The sequence below is a fragment of the Indicator indicator genome, chromosome 14, assembly GCF_027791375.1.
Source record: "Indicator indicator isolate 239-I01 chromosome 14, UM_Iind_1.1, whole genome shotgun sequence".
NCBI lineage: Eukaryota > Metazoa > Chordata > Aves > Piciformes > Indicatoridae > Indicator > Indicator indicator.
This window is the reverse complement of record NC_072023.1, coordinates 10,023,871-10,041,133: the sequence shown is the minus strand read 5'-3', so window position 1 is coordinate 10,041,133 and position 17,263 is coordinate 10,023,871. Positions and strand designations below refer to the sequence as shown.

At 42.2% G+C, this 17,263-nt stretch overlaps 1 protein-coding gene across 1 annotated transcript in view; it reads left to right on the top strand.

Moving 5' to 3' along the window:
* ISX (intestine specific homeobox) overlaps positions 1-14,599 on the top strand; it is a 28,424-nt gene extending 13,825 nt beyond the window's left edge. The window contains exons 3-5 of the mRNA XM_054387068.1: positions 6,873-7,024; positions 13,593-13,709; positions 14,363-14,599. Of these exons, the coding sequence (XP_054243043.1) occupies positions 6,873-7,024; positions 13,593-13,709; positions 14,363-14,599 (506 nt within the window). The remainder of the gene's footprint in view (positions 1-6,872; positions 7,025-13,592; positions 13,710-14,362) is intronic.
* Positions 14,600-17,263: the final 2,664 nt, after the last annotated feature.

The following is a 17,263-nucleotide window of genomic DNA, read 5'->3' as shown; positions in this document are numbered from 1 at the left end:
CTGCTTTTGAAGCAGCCCAGACTACAGTTGGTTCTCCTAGCTGTGAGCACACCATGCCAGCTCATGTCCAGCATTTAATCCACCTGTACACCTGAGTGGTTCCCTTCAGGGCTGCTCCCAATCCCTTCATCCTCTAGCCTGTATTACAGAATCACACAGAATAACAGAATGTCAGGGGTTGGAAGGGACCTCAAAAGATCATCTAGTCCAACCCCCCTGCGAGAGCAGGATCACCTATACCAGATCACAAGGAGAAGCATCCAGGCAAATATCTCCAGAGAGGGAGACTCCACAAACCCCCTGGGCAGCCTGTTCCAGTGCTCCATCACCCCCACAGCAAAAAAATTTCTCCTCACGTCTACATGGAACTTCCTATGTCTCAACTTCCAACCATTGTCCTTTGTCATTGGGCATCACCAAGAAGAGCCTGACTCCATCCTCTTGACACTCACTCTTTACATATTTATAAATATTAATGAGGTCACCCCTCAGTCTCCTCCAAGCTAAAGAGCCCAAGCTCCTTCAGTCTCTCCTCATAAGGAGGATGTACCACTCCCTTAGTCATTTTTGTGGCTCTGCGCTTCTATGATCTGTATTTTAATTTTACAAATTACTTCTTTACTTATTTTTATTTGAACGTATTGATACCAGGGGCTCCTACTGACCAATTTCCCAAGGGTCCTATTGACCAATTCCTTGAAAAGTAGGAAGTTTGCTTTCTTGAAATGCCTAAATAAAAGGAATGAAACCTGAATCCTGTACTCCCACCCTTCAGTCTGTGTTCACACAGAAGTCTCACTGTTGTAAGTAACCACTAAAGAAAGCAAAGCTGTCAGAAGTTAGGAGGCTATAATAAATTCTGTTTGTGTTGTTTCTCTGTGGTTTTGTGGGGTTGTTTTGTTGTCGTCTTTTTTTTTTTTAAGTTAACACAAATGTTAGCATTCAATGATTTCCTCAAACGGCCCCTTCCTTCCTGGAAATTTTGGTTCCAAAGGGTAAATTACACAGGACCCAGGTGTTATTTTGTTCCTGCTAGTAACATCCATGTAATGTGACCACTTGTAAAGTTGACAGCACATGGTGATTAAGTTTATATCAAAAGTCTTATTAGCGCTTTTTGGCTTCTCCTGAATTGTCTGAGAACTCTTTATTACATCCTTGGGATTTGGTACTTTTAATTACTGCTCTTTGAAATTGAGGTCAGGCTTTTCACACACTGTATTAGAAAGTGAAACAGGAAGCAGCAGAAACTACATGCTAAAATAATGATGGAATGATGATTTCTTGGAGGGAGTGCAGACTCTGAAGCAAGGATGTAAACAAGCATGCCTGATTGATGTCTAGAGGTTTTCAGGTATAAACCACCACAAAGAACAGGAATAAAGTATAAAACAGACTGTCTGTGCAACCTGTAATAAGCTCAGTTTACTCCATGGGAAATGTTTGGTTTCCAGCAAAGGTGGTTGACCAGAGAATGCAGGAAGAGTAGTGGGAAACCTATTTTTCTTTTTGTGAACTGTTATTTGATTAGGGTGGCCACTGCTTTTAAGATAAAGTTTGGCAACAGCTGAACATTCACAGGAAGTAGGAGATCTTGAGATTTAGCTGAATGTGGAAACTACACATATGTCTATCCCAAATCCACTGTGACCTGAAGGAATTCATGAAGGTGCAGGTCGTTTATGCTAGCTAGACAACTGATACCAAGTGATGGAAACTAACACACCCCTGTCAGCTGGGGTCTCTCAAACGATGGCCTGCATTCTTCTTCCTCCAGGTATTGTGCTGACCTCTGACTGTACTACAGAGTTATGCACAAAACCATTTTAGGGCAGTAACAATTGCAAACACTATGATTTTGCTAGCAGATAGGAAGGGTTAAATTCACCAGGGGCTCAGGCTGACAGTGAGCACAATCCTCTGCAATGACCTGTCCACAAGAATGGTTTCATATATGCCATCTACTCCTTGACAACTCCTCTGACAAGCAGGCTAAGTAAGAAACTCCCCTGGCTGCCACTGCACAGCTTGCTTAAACAGGTTTTTTTTTTAACATTCCTGCTTACATCACCTAAAGTCTGTTCCTCTCTGCATCTCAGCCTTGCTGTCAGGTGATTAGACACTGTGCTCTTCGCTACGGTGGAAGCAACTCTCCCTCAAGGAGTTGTGTAAAGGGAAGTCAAGCCTTTAAAATTTCAAGTTGTGTTTCTCTGCCACACCTGAGCAGGCAGTTGCTGGATGCTAAAAGCTGGGTTCCACTAGGCTGAGGCACTACCCAGAGCACACTGTACCCATCCAATTAGGATCAGTCTCACTGGCTGTGCCAGTCCTTCCCAAAAGAAGCTGAAAATTCATTTTAATGAGGATTAGCCCCACTGCCATACTCCAACCTAAAAACTGCAGCACAAGCTCTTTTGCAAGCTGTGAGCCACCTCTTTAACTAGCAGAGGGACTGCCCCAGGCCCATCTCTGTACACAGATGAGAATATTTTGTCTCGATGCCACCAGCACTCTGTAATAACTGTTTGCTAGAGTTTCAATTGACCTTTTTTTTTTTTTTTTTTTGCTATGGGCTTTGCTGCCACGAGCAAATTTTCACCACTAGAGAACAATATTCAGAAAAGCTATAAGAAAGAACTAACTGGGAGATCCACGTATTGTAACTGGTTGAATTAATAAGAAGAGAGAGGGGAAATTGTTTAAAAGAGGCCAAAAGCAAACCCAGAATTTAACCAGATACAGTGAGGTTCTTTTTTAACACTCCTAAGTTTCTTTCTGAGAAACCAATGATACAGTCAACATTTTGCACAGACTAAAAAATATTTCTGAGGATATGGCTTAAGCCAGTTGCTCAATTATGTAACTGTTTTCTCTTTTCTTGTCAAAGAAGCAGCAAAGTCTTTGAATCTAGTTATCACATAGCATGAGAGTGTGTCTATCCAGAAATGACAAAGAGAATTGCAGCAAGATAAACTGATCCTAACAGTTTTCATTTACCTAGATTACATACTCCAAAGCAAATATGTGTTGCACTGGCTTACAGCCCTTCTCTTGGATCTCTGTCTCCTTATCCCTCCAGTGTATCCCTCCACCTATGTAATGAGACCAAGCAGGCTTGTTACAGTCTTAGCCTATTAGTGGACTAAGTGTAGATGAAAGATGCCATTGCAAGGATCTCCCTGAGGTAGCCTTTATCTATCTGGTTCAGGTATGCAGGGAAGCTGAGAAAGAGCAGTGCAAGGTGCACCATAGGCTATTTGCCTTCTGCAAACTACAGTCCTGAATGCATTTGCTCAAGTCTGGCTTTGTTGAAATCACATCTTTCACTTAGCAAACTTAGGTACAAGAATTAGTCTTTGGTATTGATTTGCTCATAAATCTATCTTGTAACTGTGTTATACTGAATAGCCACAATATGCTAATATGCTAAACTAAAATTGTGTAAATAAGGAATTGCTAATCAGATTCCTTGAGCTGAGCTTAGTATTAAAGCTTTAAGTTCCCTTACTCTTTAGAAAAGAAATGATGGAGGCATTTCTGTCTACGTGGATATCTACAGGTTAGAGATGTAATAAAGTGAGAGGGACCTATGGAGACCATCTTGTCCTATCCCAGCTCCTAAGCATGGCCAGCTTCAATCAGGTTGCTCAGGCCTTTTTCCAGTCAAACATGGAGTGTCTACAAAGAGATACTTCTCAGTCTCTTCAGGCCCACATCAAGATATCTTCATGGTAAAAACATTTTTTTCTGTTATGTAGTTAGAATTTTCCCTTCGGTGCACACCTTCAAGAACAACTTCTATTTCTACAAAAAAATCAAATGCTTGAATTTGGTCCAAGTCTAGCCTAATAATAAAGCCAGAACTGCAGAAGCCAAACTGTGCCTGTTACTGAATTTAAAGGAGCTATATTGCTTTATCAGCATGTTGAATCTGGCCCTTCCAGTGTCAACAGTAAGGCAATGTATAGACAGCTGTATAGCTAAGCATCTGCAAATGCTGACATGTTTAGCTGCCTGGTATTTTCCGGCTTGGTTTCAGCAAGCAGCTAACCTGCAAATGACTTTCACAAAGAATAAAAGCACACTTGAATATCCCCAGTTTTTACATAGAAAGAAAGCTCAGGAAACTCAGACAGAGTCTTATTTCCCCAGGGACTCTAGAGTCACGTTTGTAAAGCCAATGTTACACTTCCAACACTTTCTAGTCTTATATCATCCACCCACATCCTTTATTAGACTGTAGTTCTGAGTGCCATTCTGAATGTAGTTCTGTTTGCTGTGGGATCTCTAAGCTAAGGTCCCAAGGCAAAGGGAAGTATCAAAGCTATAGCCAGAGAAAGTTTCATCTTGCAAGAAAAGATGTTGGCACAGAGTCTCAGATTTTCTGATTTTTTTTTTTATAGGTTGTTATATATGAAACCAAAAGAATGACTGATTACTTCTAGAAAAAAAAAATGCACTTTTCTGGATTTTCTTCTTGAAAAAGCCTTGATTAGTTCACAGAAGTCCATTTTGCTAGCAAGTTAAATTTCATTTCCAGTTGAAACCTGTCCTTCAGTCTCTACTGGCTCATAGCTGGCCTCATGTTGCTGTATCTTTTTTGATCTGATGAGTTTCAGCTTTGAAAAATCTGGTTTCAGTAGAATGGACACTTCTGAGCACTGGGTAGACCCTCTCCTTATATAAGTCTTGTCTGTGAAACAGTTCACCTTTTAAGAAGGAAACATGTGGAGGATATATGAGTGAAGAGGTTCAAGTAGCTGCATCTTTGTAATCAGGGCTCCTTAAAAGAGGGTGCTTATTGTTGTCTTCAACACAAATGCACAAAAATATTCTCCTTTCAGATCTCTGACCCAGCACAGCCAGCGAGATTCTACATAAATAATATTTTTCTCTTGGGGCTGAAGCTAGCACTGCAGTCTAATCAGTAGTACTTTGATAAGCTGGTGAAAAGTCTAATGATATGGATTTAACTAGGTTGTACCTCAGCTCTGTTGAGTTGTTCCTGAGATATGGGTGTATTGACAGCAGTTACGATAAATGACGCTCTGCAGTCACTCTTGCATGACTAGCTGCCTTTCAAGGTACCTGAAGGGTTTAGGAAAGATGAAATATTTACAAAGGAATTTATTCACTCCTTGGTCTTGAGGTATTGTGCCATAGGTACCATCCTACCAAGTCAATGGACGGAATTTTTTTCCTTATTTTTTCTGGGCCAAGAGAAACACAATGGGGTTTTTGATTACAGAATAAAAACTGTCTTTTTTTTTTTTTTTTTTTTTTGATCGGCAGCAAGGTTTGTTTATATTAACCAAGGTGTTTAGTTACCTTTTTTCACTGCTTTAGCCCCCAAAAGGAAAAGTTTATGTTAGTGGTTGAAAAAAATGTGGAGAAAGGAAGTACAAATTCTCTTTGAGGGACTAAGCTAACCTTTTCTGGTTAACTGTTCCCATTTGGAAGTGCATATATCTAGCTACATAGTTTGAAGGGGTAGTTGTCATCAGAACATGGAAGTCCAAAAGCATTCAAAAAGGTTATTTTCTCGAGCAACATGGTGTCATTGACAATCTCTTCAGGTCATTGAGTAGCAAGCTCATCATAGTCGCTAGTGATATTAGATTTCTTATGCTCCTATAAGGCTGCAGTTTTCCAAGCTCAGCAAGAAAAAAAAAAAAATCTTTCACTCACAAAACTTGAAGCATGGCTTTTGTGCTGATTGTTCAGTGTCAGCTGGAAGATACTTCATTTGTGTATCAGAGGGTTCCAGTCTTTGGACAAGGCTGAACTCCAAAGTCTACATATCAGCTGCCTTCTATTGCTCCTTTCTCCTCCTCCTTGCAAGATGTCAGCCCTTGAGAATAATTTCAGAGACACCTAGAGCTTGTTCTAACTTGCACCAACTGACAAACGAGGGTTCGCGATAGAAATAAAATACCCAGGTATAGGAGGACATTTTCAAAGCAGTGCAGGAGTGCTGAGTCTTTGGTGTGGTCACACTACAGCAGGTGAAGGAACAGAGGAGTTAAGCTTGTTTAGAAAGTCCCCACACAACAACAGTGCAGTCAAAAGAGTGCTAGGACTTTTCTTTGTAACATAACATTTTTTTAATGCCACTGTCACAATGCAATGAAACATTTGGCTATTAGCAAATACTGCCAAGGAATGGTACAGGAAGAGAGTAGTGGACAGTACGCCTGAAATGCTTGACTTCTCTCCACAGAGTTCTTACATCTTGGGTACTCCTTGGTCTTGCTCACATAGAGGAGGAGAAAATTTATCAAAATCAGTAGAGTGGCAATAGAACAAAATAATACCTCAGAGCCCGAGGAAAGCTTAGTAAGACCACTAAAACAGGAAAAGATAGGGACAGAAAAGAATTGAGCTGAAAGAAAGATGATTTGTAACAGGCATGAGAGCAGCACCAAGACAAAATGGAGTGTCTACTCTTTATTTACATCAAGAGTTTCTTCACCAATAGTTAATATGGGATTATAAATTAGCAACAGATGTGTGCATGTGCCAGCAGCAAAAACGGGTCAAAGGTTGGTCTAGCACTAAAGGACTTTGATGACAAACAAATTTCAGGGCTAGTGTAGTAAAAATACATAGAGTTCTGTAGCTGATGACATCCAGTGGATCCATAGAATTAGCACTGCAGATAGGCACACAGATAGGTACTCACTCCTTGACTGATAAGAGTTCATTTGCATTCACTGCTGCGTCAGGAGGCAGTCACCTATGGCAAGTACTTCTCTAGAAGGCATTTGAGGTACCATCCCAGCTGCATAACTATTTACAGAAATTGTGTGAATCTTTTTGTGGCCCTGTGGGTTTTCCTGTAAAATGTGAAACACCTTTCCTTGTTTGCACAGTTGAGAGGAAAGGGAAACGGAGAATTCGGACGACATTCACAGCTGAGCAGCTCCAGGAACTGGAGAAGACTTTCCAAGTGACTCACTACCCTGATGTCCACATTCGCAATCAACTGGCAGCAAAGATAAACCTCCCAGAAGCCAGAGTTCAGGTACATTGTGTCTCCAAAAGGCTATATTCACTGCACCAATTCTTTATTCAGAGTACATTCTTAAGAGTTTATGCCTGGGTGATAACGTTAATGAAATACATGACCTCTCTGTTACCTTACCATTATCACTGTTCTCCTTTTACACACAGGGAAAAAATTATTTTTCACTCAGCTTGGACTAACCAAATGGGATTAATCAAAGGGTTAACAGGAGCTCTAAACACACTAAATGCACAGCAAATAGGAATTGCAGATGGTTATGAGCAACTTGTAGGACTGTAGCGACAGAGCAGCCATTTATGAAAGTATTTATCATTCATCTGTCACAGTATCACAGTATCACAGTATCACAGTATCACAGTATCACAGTACATTAGAGGTTGGAAGGGACCTCCAGAGATCATGGAGTCCAATGCAGGATCACTTAGGGTAGTCACAGGAAGCATCCATACATTAGAGGTTGGAAGGGACCTCCAGAGATCATGGAGTCCAATGCAGGATCACTTAGGGTAGTCCACACGGGAATGCATCCAGGCGGGTTTTGAAAATCCCCAGAGAAGGAGACTCCACAACCTCTCTGGGCAGCCTGTTCCAGTGCTCCATCACCCTCATTGTAAAGAAGTTTCTCCTCAGGTTGAGGTGGTGTCCCCCAGGGATCAGTTCTGGGCCCCATCCTGTTCAATGTCTTTATTGATGATCTGGATAAGGGGATTGAGTCAGGCATCAGTAAATTTTCGGATGACACCAAGATGGGAGCAGGAGTTGATCAGTTAGAGGGTAGAAGGGCTCTGCAGAGGGACCTTGACCAGCTGGACAGATGGGCAGAGTCCAACATGATGGCATTCAACAAGTCCAAGTGCCGGGTGCTGCACTTTGGCCACAACAACCCCATGCAGTGCTACAGGCTGGGGTTGGAGTGGCTGGAGAGCAGCCAGACAGAAAGAGACCTGGGGGTACTGGTTGACAGCCGCCTGAACATGAGCCAGCAGTGTGCCCAGGTGGCCAAGAGAGCCAATGGCATCCTGGCCTGCATCAAGAATAGTGTGGCCAGCAGGAACAGGGAAGTCATTGTGCCCTGTACTCAGCACTGGTTAGGCTACACCTTGAGTACTGTGTCCAGTTCTGGGCTCCTCAATTTTAGAAGGACATTGAGATATTTGAGCGTGTCCAGAGACGAGCAACGAGGCTGGTGAGAGGCCTTGAGCACAAGCCCTATGAGGAGAGGCTGAGGGAGCTGGGACTGTTTAGCCTGGAGAAGAGGAGGCTCAGGGGTGACCTCATTGCTGTCTACAACTACCTGAAGGGAGGTTGTAGCCAGGAGGGGGTTGGTCTCTTCTCCCAGGCAACCAGCACCAGAACAAGAGGACACAGTCTCAAGCTGCACCAGGGGAGGTTTAGGCTGGAGGTGAGGAGAAAGTTCTTCACAGAGAGAGTGGTTGGCCATTGGAATGGGCTGCCCAGGGAGGTGGTGGAGTCACCATCCCTGGAGGTGTTCAAGAGGGGATTGGACGTGGCACTTGGTGACATGGTTTAGTGGTCATGAGGTCTTGGGTGACAAGTTGGACTTTGACGATTCTTGAGGTCTTTTCCAACCTCATTGATTCTGTGATTCTGTGAAATCTTCTATGTTCAAACTTGTACCCATTGTTTCCTTTTCAACTTTTTATAGACTAATGTACCTCTAGGACAAACTGTCATCCACATCCACTTTCTCCAGGGTCTCAAAAAAAAGTGGAAACAATTGCCCGGATCAAAATGCTTTCTTATTGTTCTGTATTTTGATATTACAGGCTATAAATGCCCTGGTGGCAATTTCAGTGCATGGAAACTAATCCAGTGTCCCCCAGCTGTAATGTACTCTTCCTGACTGAGCTCAAAATTAACCCCAAATGTTTCCTGCATATTAAATCTGATAGATTAAAATATACATACCACTGTGTATTGGAATTTGGTGTTGTTTACCAGGCACTGTTGTGATGACTTTTGCATAAGGCAGTTTCTGTACCTGCCAGAATGCTGGAGTCATCAGTGAACTTCTGTGCACATACTCCATTCTAAAAATCAAAGTTAAACACAGAGCAGTTTATTGACTCTGACATGCCTGGGATTATTGACTAACCATGATGATACTGCTTCATAGTTAGGTGACAGGGAGAATTGGAACAGCGTAGCTGTAATGTGCCCGTTAGCAATACCAGTGCACTCACAATGCATTTCCAATGGTATAAAGCACAAGTGAGGGCTACTAGTCAGTGTTCCCAACAGAACAGCAAATCACATGAAAGAGCAGGACAATCTTCTGCTTAAAAAAACTATTTATCATCTGCTGGGTAAAAGTAGAAAAGAGCTATCATGGGAAACATGAACCTGAGATGTGGACGGAGGAAGTAAAAAGCCACTTGTGGATGGCAAATTCCCACTTCAGGCAATGTTACACATGACACAGGAAATTCTGCATTTGGCCCCATTTTGGCTGGTGAAGACAAAATCAGTCACAGAAATAATAATTAGCATCAACTTAGTTACAATTAGTTACAAGCATGAACTTAGTTACAAGTTGTTATAATTTTGGTTGGTTGCACTTGCAGAGAATTTCTATATGCTCTTGGTGTTTTGAAATAATAATTTTGACAGAGCTAAAATCAGTGTAAATCAGAGAGATAATCTAACTGGCGGGGGGGGGGAAAAAAGAGACAGAGAAGTGAGCAACTATTGGGTAACCAACTGAAACATTTCATAACTGTGTAAAAGCTTATGGCCTCCAGTCAAGAAATGAAGGTATGATTGCCATGAAACAGTTGAAGTTGATAGCTGGAATTATAGCCCTGCATGTGTACAGGCCTACATTTAACAAAAAAATCAAGAGTGTTGGATGACTAAAGATTAGAAACAAGATATTATGAAAAAAGAAAAGAAAGAGAGAAAGAAAAAGGAAAAGAAAAAGAAAAAGGAAAAGAAAAAGAAAAAGAAAAAGGAAAAGAAAAAGAAAAAGAAAATGAAATAGAAAAAGAAAAGAAAAGAAAAAGAAAAAAAGAAAAAAAAGAAAAAGAAAAGAAAAAGAAAAAGAAAAAGAAAAACAAAAAGAAAAAGAAAAAGAAAAAGAAAAAGAAAAAGAAAAAGAAAAAGAAAAAGAAAAAGAAAGAAAGAGAAAGAAAAAGAAAGGAAAAGAAAAAGGAAAAGAAAAAGGAAAAGAAAAAGGAAAAGAAAAATGTAAAAAAAAATTAAGCAAGGCAGAAGGATACAGTTCAAAGCATTGGTCACAAAAATTAAAGATCATCAGAAACTCAACAGAAGTCCATTAAAGACAACAACAAAGTGTTATTTTACAAAATAGTGAGACTGCCAAGAGTAATGCAGAAATGGCAAAGATGTTAATCTATGATTTCTGCTCTATCCTTGGAATACGTCAGGTAAGGTGGTAGTATTACATGGTCATGATGATGAAACACTTTCCATAAAGACAATGTTGAACAGCAGCAGCTATGGACAGATATTTTTAAATCCAGACTTCTAGGTGACTTACCTCCAATAGCTCTTAAAAAGCTGCTTTAGAAGCACTTTAGGCCATCAGTGCTGACATTTAATCGGTCCTGGCACACAAGAGACATTCCAGGGACCTTGAAGAAATCTAATGTTGTGACAGTATCTAAAGGGTAAAGAGGACAATCACATAATGACTGCCTTGTCAGCCTAGCATTGATTTTTGGCAAAACAGTGATAAAGCCAATATGAGTCTCTGTTAATGAAGAATCAAAAAAGGGGTAATGTATTTAAGGCTATTCAAGACTGGTTTATGGAAAACAGATGTAGTCAAACTCACCTTTTTATGATGAGATTATTGATGACAGTTTTAAACTGAAAGAGGGTAGATTTAGATTGGATATAAGGAAGGAATTATTTACAATGAGGGTAGCAAGACACTGGAACAGGTTGCCCAGAGAAATGCTGGATGTTCCATCTCTGGAAGTGTGCAAAGTCAGGTTGGTCAGGATTTTGAGCCTCCTAATCTAGTAAAAGATAACCCTGCTCACTGCAGAGAGGTTGGACTAGATCATCTCTCAAAGATTCCAACAGAGAGCCACGAGGATGATTAGGGGACTTGAGCATCTCCCCTATGAAGAGAGACTGAGATCTCTGGGGCTGTTCAGTCTTGAGAAGACTGAGAGGGGATCTCATTAATGTGTATAAATACCTGAGAGGTGGGTGTCAAGTGGATGGGGCCAGGCTCTTTTTAGTGGTTCACAGTAATAAGACTAGAAACAACAGGTTCAAACTAGAACATAGAAGATTTCACCTCAACATGAGGAGAAGCTTCTTTACAATGAGGGTGACAGAGCACTGGAACAGGCTCCCCAGGGAGGTTGTGGAGTTTCCTTCTCTGGAGACTTTCAAAACCCACTTGGATGCATTCCTGTGCAGACTACCCTAAGTGATCCTGCTCTGGCAGGGGGGTTGGACCTGATGATCTCTTGAGGTCCCTTCCAGCCTTTGATATACTGTGACATTGTGATTCCCTCCAATCCAAAACCAGTCTGTGGTTCTGTGACTGTATAACATTGATAGCATGTCACTGTAAGGAACTTGCCTTGATCCTATACCCTGCTTGGATTAAGAAAAAAGAGCAGATCAAGTGTCATATGGTAACAGACAAAAAAATCTATGTCTGCAGCACGTGCCCAACTGCAAACGAGGACATTTCGAAGGTGGTCTCTCGTAAGAATCATTTACTTCACACAAGGATGAATTCCAACTACCTAATCAGTAGCATTTTTAATGATAGTGCTATGAAGTGGTAAAAATATAAGGGAAATGGAAAATAATCAAAAGGCTGATTCTTAGTACATCATGCTCTGGATCATTGGTCTACAAGGAGAACAACAAATAGACAATCTTACAGAGAACAGGTGGAGGCCAGTCCTACAATATAGGCCATGCCACTCTCCCTCTGCACTCTGTCTTAGTCCTTGGCTGCTTGGAGAATCTGCTGATCACTGAAAGGGCAAGTCAGTCCTTTGTGAAATCTCAGGCACAAAGTACTTATCCCTGCCTTCAGCACTGGTGTGACTTTCATGAACACACATGGGAATACTGTGCTCTATCTCAGTACCATAGCTCAGGAACACTGTAAAAATGAAGGTTAGCAGTGTGCAAAGAATAACTTGTATCATTAACTTGATATCTGTGGTAGATAAAGCATGGAGGAATAGGTTTAAATCCCAGTAAAGAAATTCAGGACAGGCATTTTAAGAGGTAAGGGTAACAGAGAGCTGCTGGGGGGGGGGGGGGGGGGGGGCGGGAATAGAGAAGGAAATTCGGTCTGTAATCACAGCTTTGCCTTTATTAAAAAAAAAAAAATCCATTTAGTGAGGACTTTATCCAATGTGCAGTCTTCAGAGGCTGAATTTTGGCTTCAGTCTCTCCTCTGCCCTAAATCACTTTGTCAGTGTTGAAGAGGAGTCATTTTTATGGTACCATTTCACCACATAATTGCTACATGGCAGAAAGGGAACAAAGCAGTTCGTACAGTCTAAGCAGTTCTCAAACACATACAAACCCAGAAAAACAAAACTGTTTGTTCAGTAGCTATGGATGCTTCTAACTATTAGCAATATAGCAGAAGGCTTCTGATACTCCCATTACTTCCTGGGCAAGTGATGTAGAAACAAATGAACTGTTCATTATTTGGTTTGAAATACATACATGTTTATATCCTGTAGCCTCTGGGGTTGATCACTAATCAATTGTGTTCATGTGAACCACTTGCTTACATTCAAACAGCAAGTTCCTAAGCCAGCTAAAATCTACAATTCAACTTTTCACAATAATCCAGCAAGATGCTCCACTGTGGCTACACAGTAAATATTTTTATGCTGTAGCCAGAAGCCAGACTGGTCAAATCAGCTGAGGGGTGAAAGAAACTCCACCGAGAAAAACTGCTGTCTGGTTCCTAGTGCAAAAGAAGATGACAGAAAACATACTCAGACTTCTGAGTGATTCAGAAGATTTCATCCCCTCGGGTCTTTTCCTTAGATTCCTTATGTGAATTTCAAAATGTTACCAGCTATAGATAGGAAGAACCCTGTTACTACATCTCTGCTGGTAATGCATTTTTATTGCAGCCCAGCAAAACATCTAAGTGGGTCTTTGCTTGGGAAGAGGGTGAAAGAGCTCTGTCATGCAACAAATTGCACCTTCTAGGGAAAATACAATGCCTTGACTGCTGCAAACCTTTGACCGTGAAAGGATCTGCTTTCCCAGGAGAGCCCTGGAACACCTGCTGCATGCTGGGACACTGTCTTTCCTTGATCAGGGAGATCCTGGCTCTTCTGTAAGCTGTGAGAGAAAAGAGGCTGTGCTGACAGCCCAGACATCTGATATACTACATAAAATGTGAAAGGTGCTTTGTCAAATTCAGTATTTCCCTTTAGGTTCAGCCCCTGGTTCTGCTGAACCAGAGGTCAGTCTTTTCCTGTGTTCACTTAGAGAACAGGAAAAGTAGTTAGAAGTGAGAAGTTCTTCCTTCATCTCCTGCTCATTTCTTCACCTTTCATTTCTTACCCATATCCAGATCTGGTTCCAGAACCAGCGAGCAAAGTGGAGGAAACACGAAAAATTTGGCAACTTTGGTGGACTTCAGCATCTGACAGAAGTCGATTATGTTCCTGCTCCCAAGTCAGGTATCACAGTGAGTATCGAAGGCTGTGTATAAAGCCACTTAGGGAAAGAGAGCTATCCTTTACTAGGTCACCTCTTCACATGGGACTAGCCCAGAGAAAGAGGATTGAAAGTGACAAAAATGGCGTAATGATGAAGAGAAATCCCAGCAAATCTGGCCAAATAGCTTATTTCTTCTTTAAATTAAAACGTTTTGTAAATATGTTGAGAGGCATCTCTTGCAGGATGGTTGTTCCCTATTTTACTTCTAAATCCCTTCCCTGTAAATCAAATTCTGATTCAAAATACCTTTACCATGAGAAGTTTCCTGAGTGGGAAGAAATATGACATCTGCAGCCACAAAGCTACGTTAGTTTACAGGCAGTTAAGCTGACCATCCCTTTTTACTTTGGCCCATGTCCTTTCCAAGTCCAGGACAGTTAATATTATCCAGGCTAGCACACAGGCTCTTTCCCTGTCAGAAGATTTTCCATGGCTAGAAAAAAAATGTGTATTTGGTCTTTCTCCCTGAGTAACAACACATCACTGAGTTTTGGGGAGTCTATTCCTCTAAACTTTTCTTCTTAATTACTGAGCACCAGGGAAAAAAATAAGGCTGATGGTAAATTATCTAACTAAAAGTCTGTATTGATTCACCTGAGACTGCATTTTTATTCTTGAAAGGCTCCCAGCTTGATGCCAAGAAAGCTCTCTGCTACCATCCCTGCCATGGGATACTACTCACCACTGCAAGGGCAGCTGACAACTGCCTGCCTGCCCAGCACGCTCTCCTTCGTCCCTCACCGCTTGGAGCTGATGCCCTTCCCAAAACCATGCTTGCTCTTCAATGTCCTCCCCATGTATGGCACACCACTACCCCACAAATTGGAAAGAAGCAGTATCTGCACCAGCTCCACATAGGGGAGGGAGTGGGGGACTTTAGGGGCATGCTTTCCTCACCCATGACTATTTTGGTGATGTGCCATTCTTCTGCTCAAACAAGCTTGCAAGGAGGATGGATGGACTGTGGTGCAAGGTCAGCTTGCTACAGGAGTGCCCCCATGAGTCGCTGCAGTGACAGTCTAGAGAACATGGGCAACAGCCACTGGGACCAGGAAGGGGATCCCCATCGGCCTGAGGAGCAGCATGCTCTGTAATAACCCAGCTGCTCAGCTGAGAGCTTCTGCGTGGTGGAACAGTGCAATGAGCACCTCTGCAAAAGGACTGGGGTTTTACTCAGCCCTGAGATGATGCTGGATGACCTGATCACACTGGCGGCTTGGGGCAGGCAAGACGCCTGTGATGAAGCATGCATAGCCCCAAGGACTAACCAAAAGGACTTTCCTCCACAGATTTAGGTCTCTTTCCCCACACATTCAGGTCCTCACATGCTGGGGAGTGAAAAGAACATGTTTAGGTCAAAAATTAAGCTTTCAAGATACTTTTTCCCCCCCAAGCAGTCAATGAGGAAAGGCTGTGGGTTTAATTTGCTGTCTGGTTCTGACATGAATAAAGGGGCACAAAAACAATGTGAGCTGAAGTGTGACAGTTTTAGAGGGGTAGCAGTGCTGAGCACTGGATTGGTATTGTGAGTCTCTGGAGACAAGAGAATCCTTCAGCTTGTTAATTAAAATGCTTATGAGGAAGCCTCTCATTTTTTGACCTGAATTAAGAAAGCTCAAAAACTCCATCAGAAACAATAACAAAAAGAGGCAGCCTGAATTTAATCTACTAGACATAATAGGATGCTATGACCCCACGGTTCAGTTTAATTGTAGATCAATAATGAGATTGGCCTGCCCATTTATAAAATGTCTATATGCCTTAATATTTACATATTATTCACCTCCTTCCAAAATATATTTAGATTTTTTTTTCCCCTTGCTTATTCAGGGTCCAATCCTGCTACCACTAATGTCTGCACTGACTTTCACAGGAGGCACTGTCAGAAAACACTGTTTAAAGGCTTGCACCATCTTCTGCCTTGCAGCCACACAACATATTGCACAATGACAGGGGCAGCTACTGAGCAAAGCCATTCAAATGTGGCTTCCCCCCAGACATACCATTTGTAAGGGTGGCCATTCATGACAAAAGCAAAGCACATCTTGACCCAAAGGCTTGCTGGGCAGGCTATCCTGTGCACATGGGAGTGCTGCTAGGTTAATGACTATGAATAGGTTGCTTACTTATGAAATCTCCCTGGCCAGATTGCAGCTGCCAGGTCTTCAGCCTTCTTTTGGCCACTAATTGTTAGTTACATAGTGAAGCACAGTGAGTCAATAGTTTTCTTGTTGTCTGCCTTGTACCAGGTTTCCATGTACTTCAGCTTTGGGAGATCTGTAAGCTAAGGAGTAGCTGATTGTTGCAGGGGAAAAAGTAAATCCTACCCTATTTCATTTCTCCAGGCCACAACTATTCAGCAGGAGTCAGATACACAGTGTCCTTCCTCCTATAGGTCTTATACATGACGTTTTCCTGACACCTGCTTGGATCTTTATATCCTCTTCATCCCTGTCATCCTATCTGTCATCTGAAGGACAGTTCAGCCAGATAAAGGACTACACTTCAGCTCCAACAAAGGAGTTCAAGCACCCAACTATTTAAAATCAACAGGAGTTAGATAAGGTATTTACTTCATGCAACTTTAGGTGACTGCACTTCAGCTACAAACACCTGAGCTAAGCACCCTGGGCTCACTTTAAAGAAGAAAAAGTGATCACAGTAAGGTTTCTAGTCGACGCATTACAGCAATTTCCAGGGTGATGGTTGTCCCTATACAATGATTAGCTTGAATAGAGATGCTGCCACTGCAATCATCTAAAGCTGAGGGTGCATGACTCTTTGCACAAGTAGACCAGGGCTGCATGCCAGCACCTGCAGGAATATTCCTCCAGTCTCTTCAGGGGCATGAGTTTATTTTCTTTGTGTTCCCCAGGGCTCAGGTTTGGTGCTAGTTCTCTTCAATATCCTTATCAGTGATCTGGAGTGCTGGATGGAGTGCTCCCTCAGTAAGTTTGCAGACTACAGCAAATTGCATGGGAGTGTTGATCTGTTCAAAGATAGGAAGGCTCTGCGAAGGGATCTGGACAGTATGGATTGATGAGCCAAAGTCAGTTGTACGAAATTCAACAAGGCAAAGTTCTGGGTCCTGCATCTGGGTCACAACAAACCCATGCAACACTACAGGCTCGGGGCAGAGTGGCTGGAGAGTTGCCCAGCAGAAAAGGACCTGGGGTGCTGGTTGACAGACAGCAGTGTGCTCAGGTGGCCAAGAAGGCCAAGAGCATCCTAGGCTTTATCAGAAAGAGTGTGGCCAGCGGTGGTCATGCCCCTGTACCTGAGCACTGGTGAGGCTGTATTTTGAATAGTGTGTTCAGTTTTTGACCCCTCACAAGAAAGATACTGAGGTGCTGGAGCATGTCCAGAGAAGGGCAGCAAAGCTGGTGAAGGATCTGGAGAACAGGTCCTGTGAGGAGCAGCTGAGGGAACTGTGATTGTTTATTCTGAAGAAGAGGAGGCTGAGGGGAGACCTCATTGCTCTCTACAACTCCCTGAATGGAGGTTGTGGTTAAGTGGAGGTCA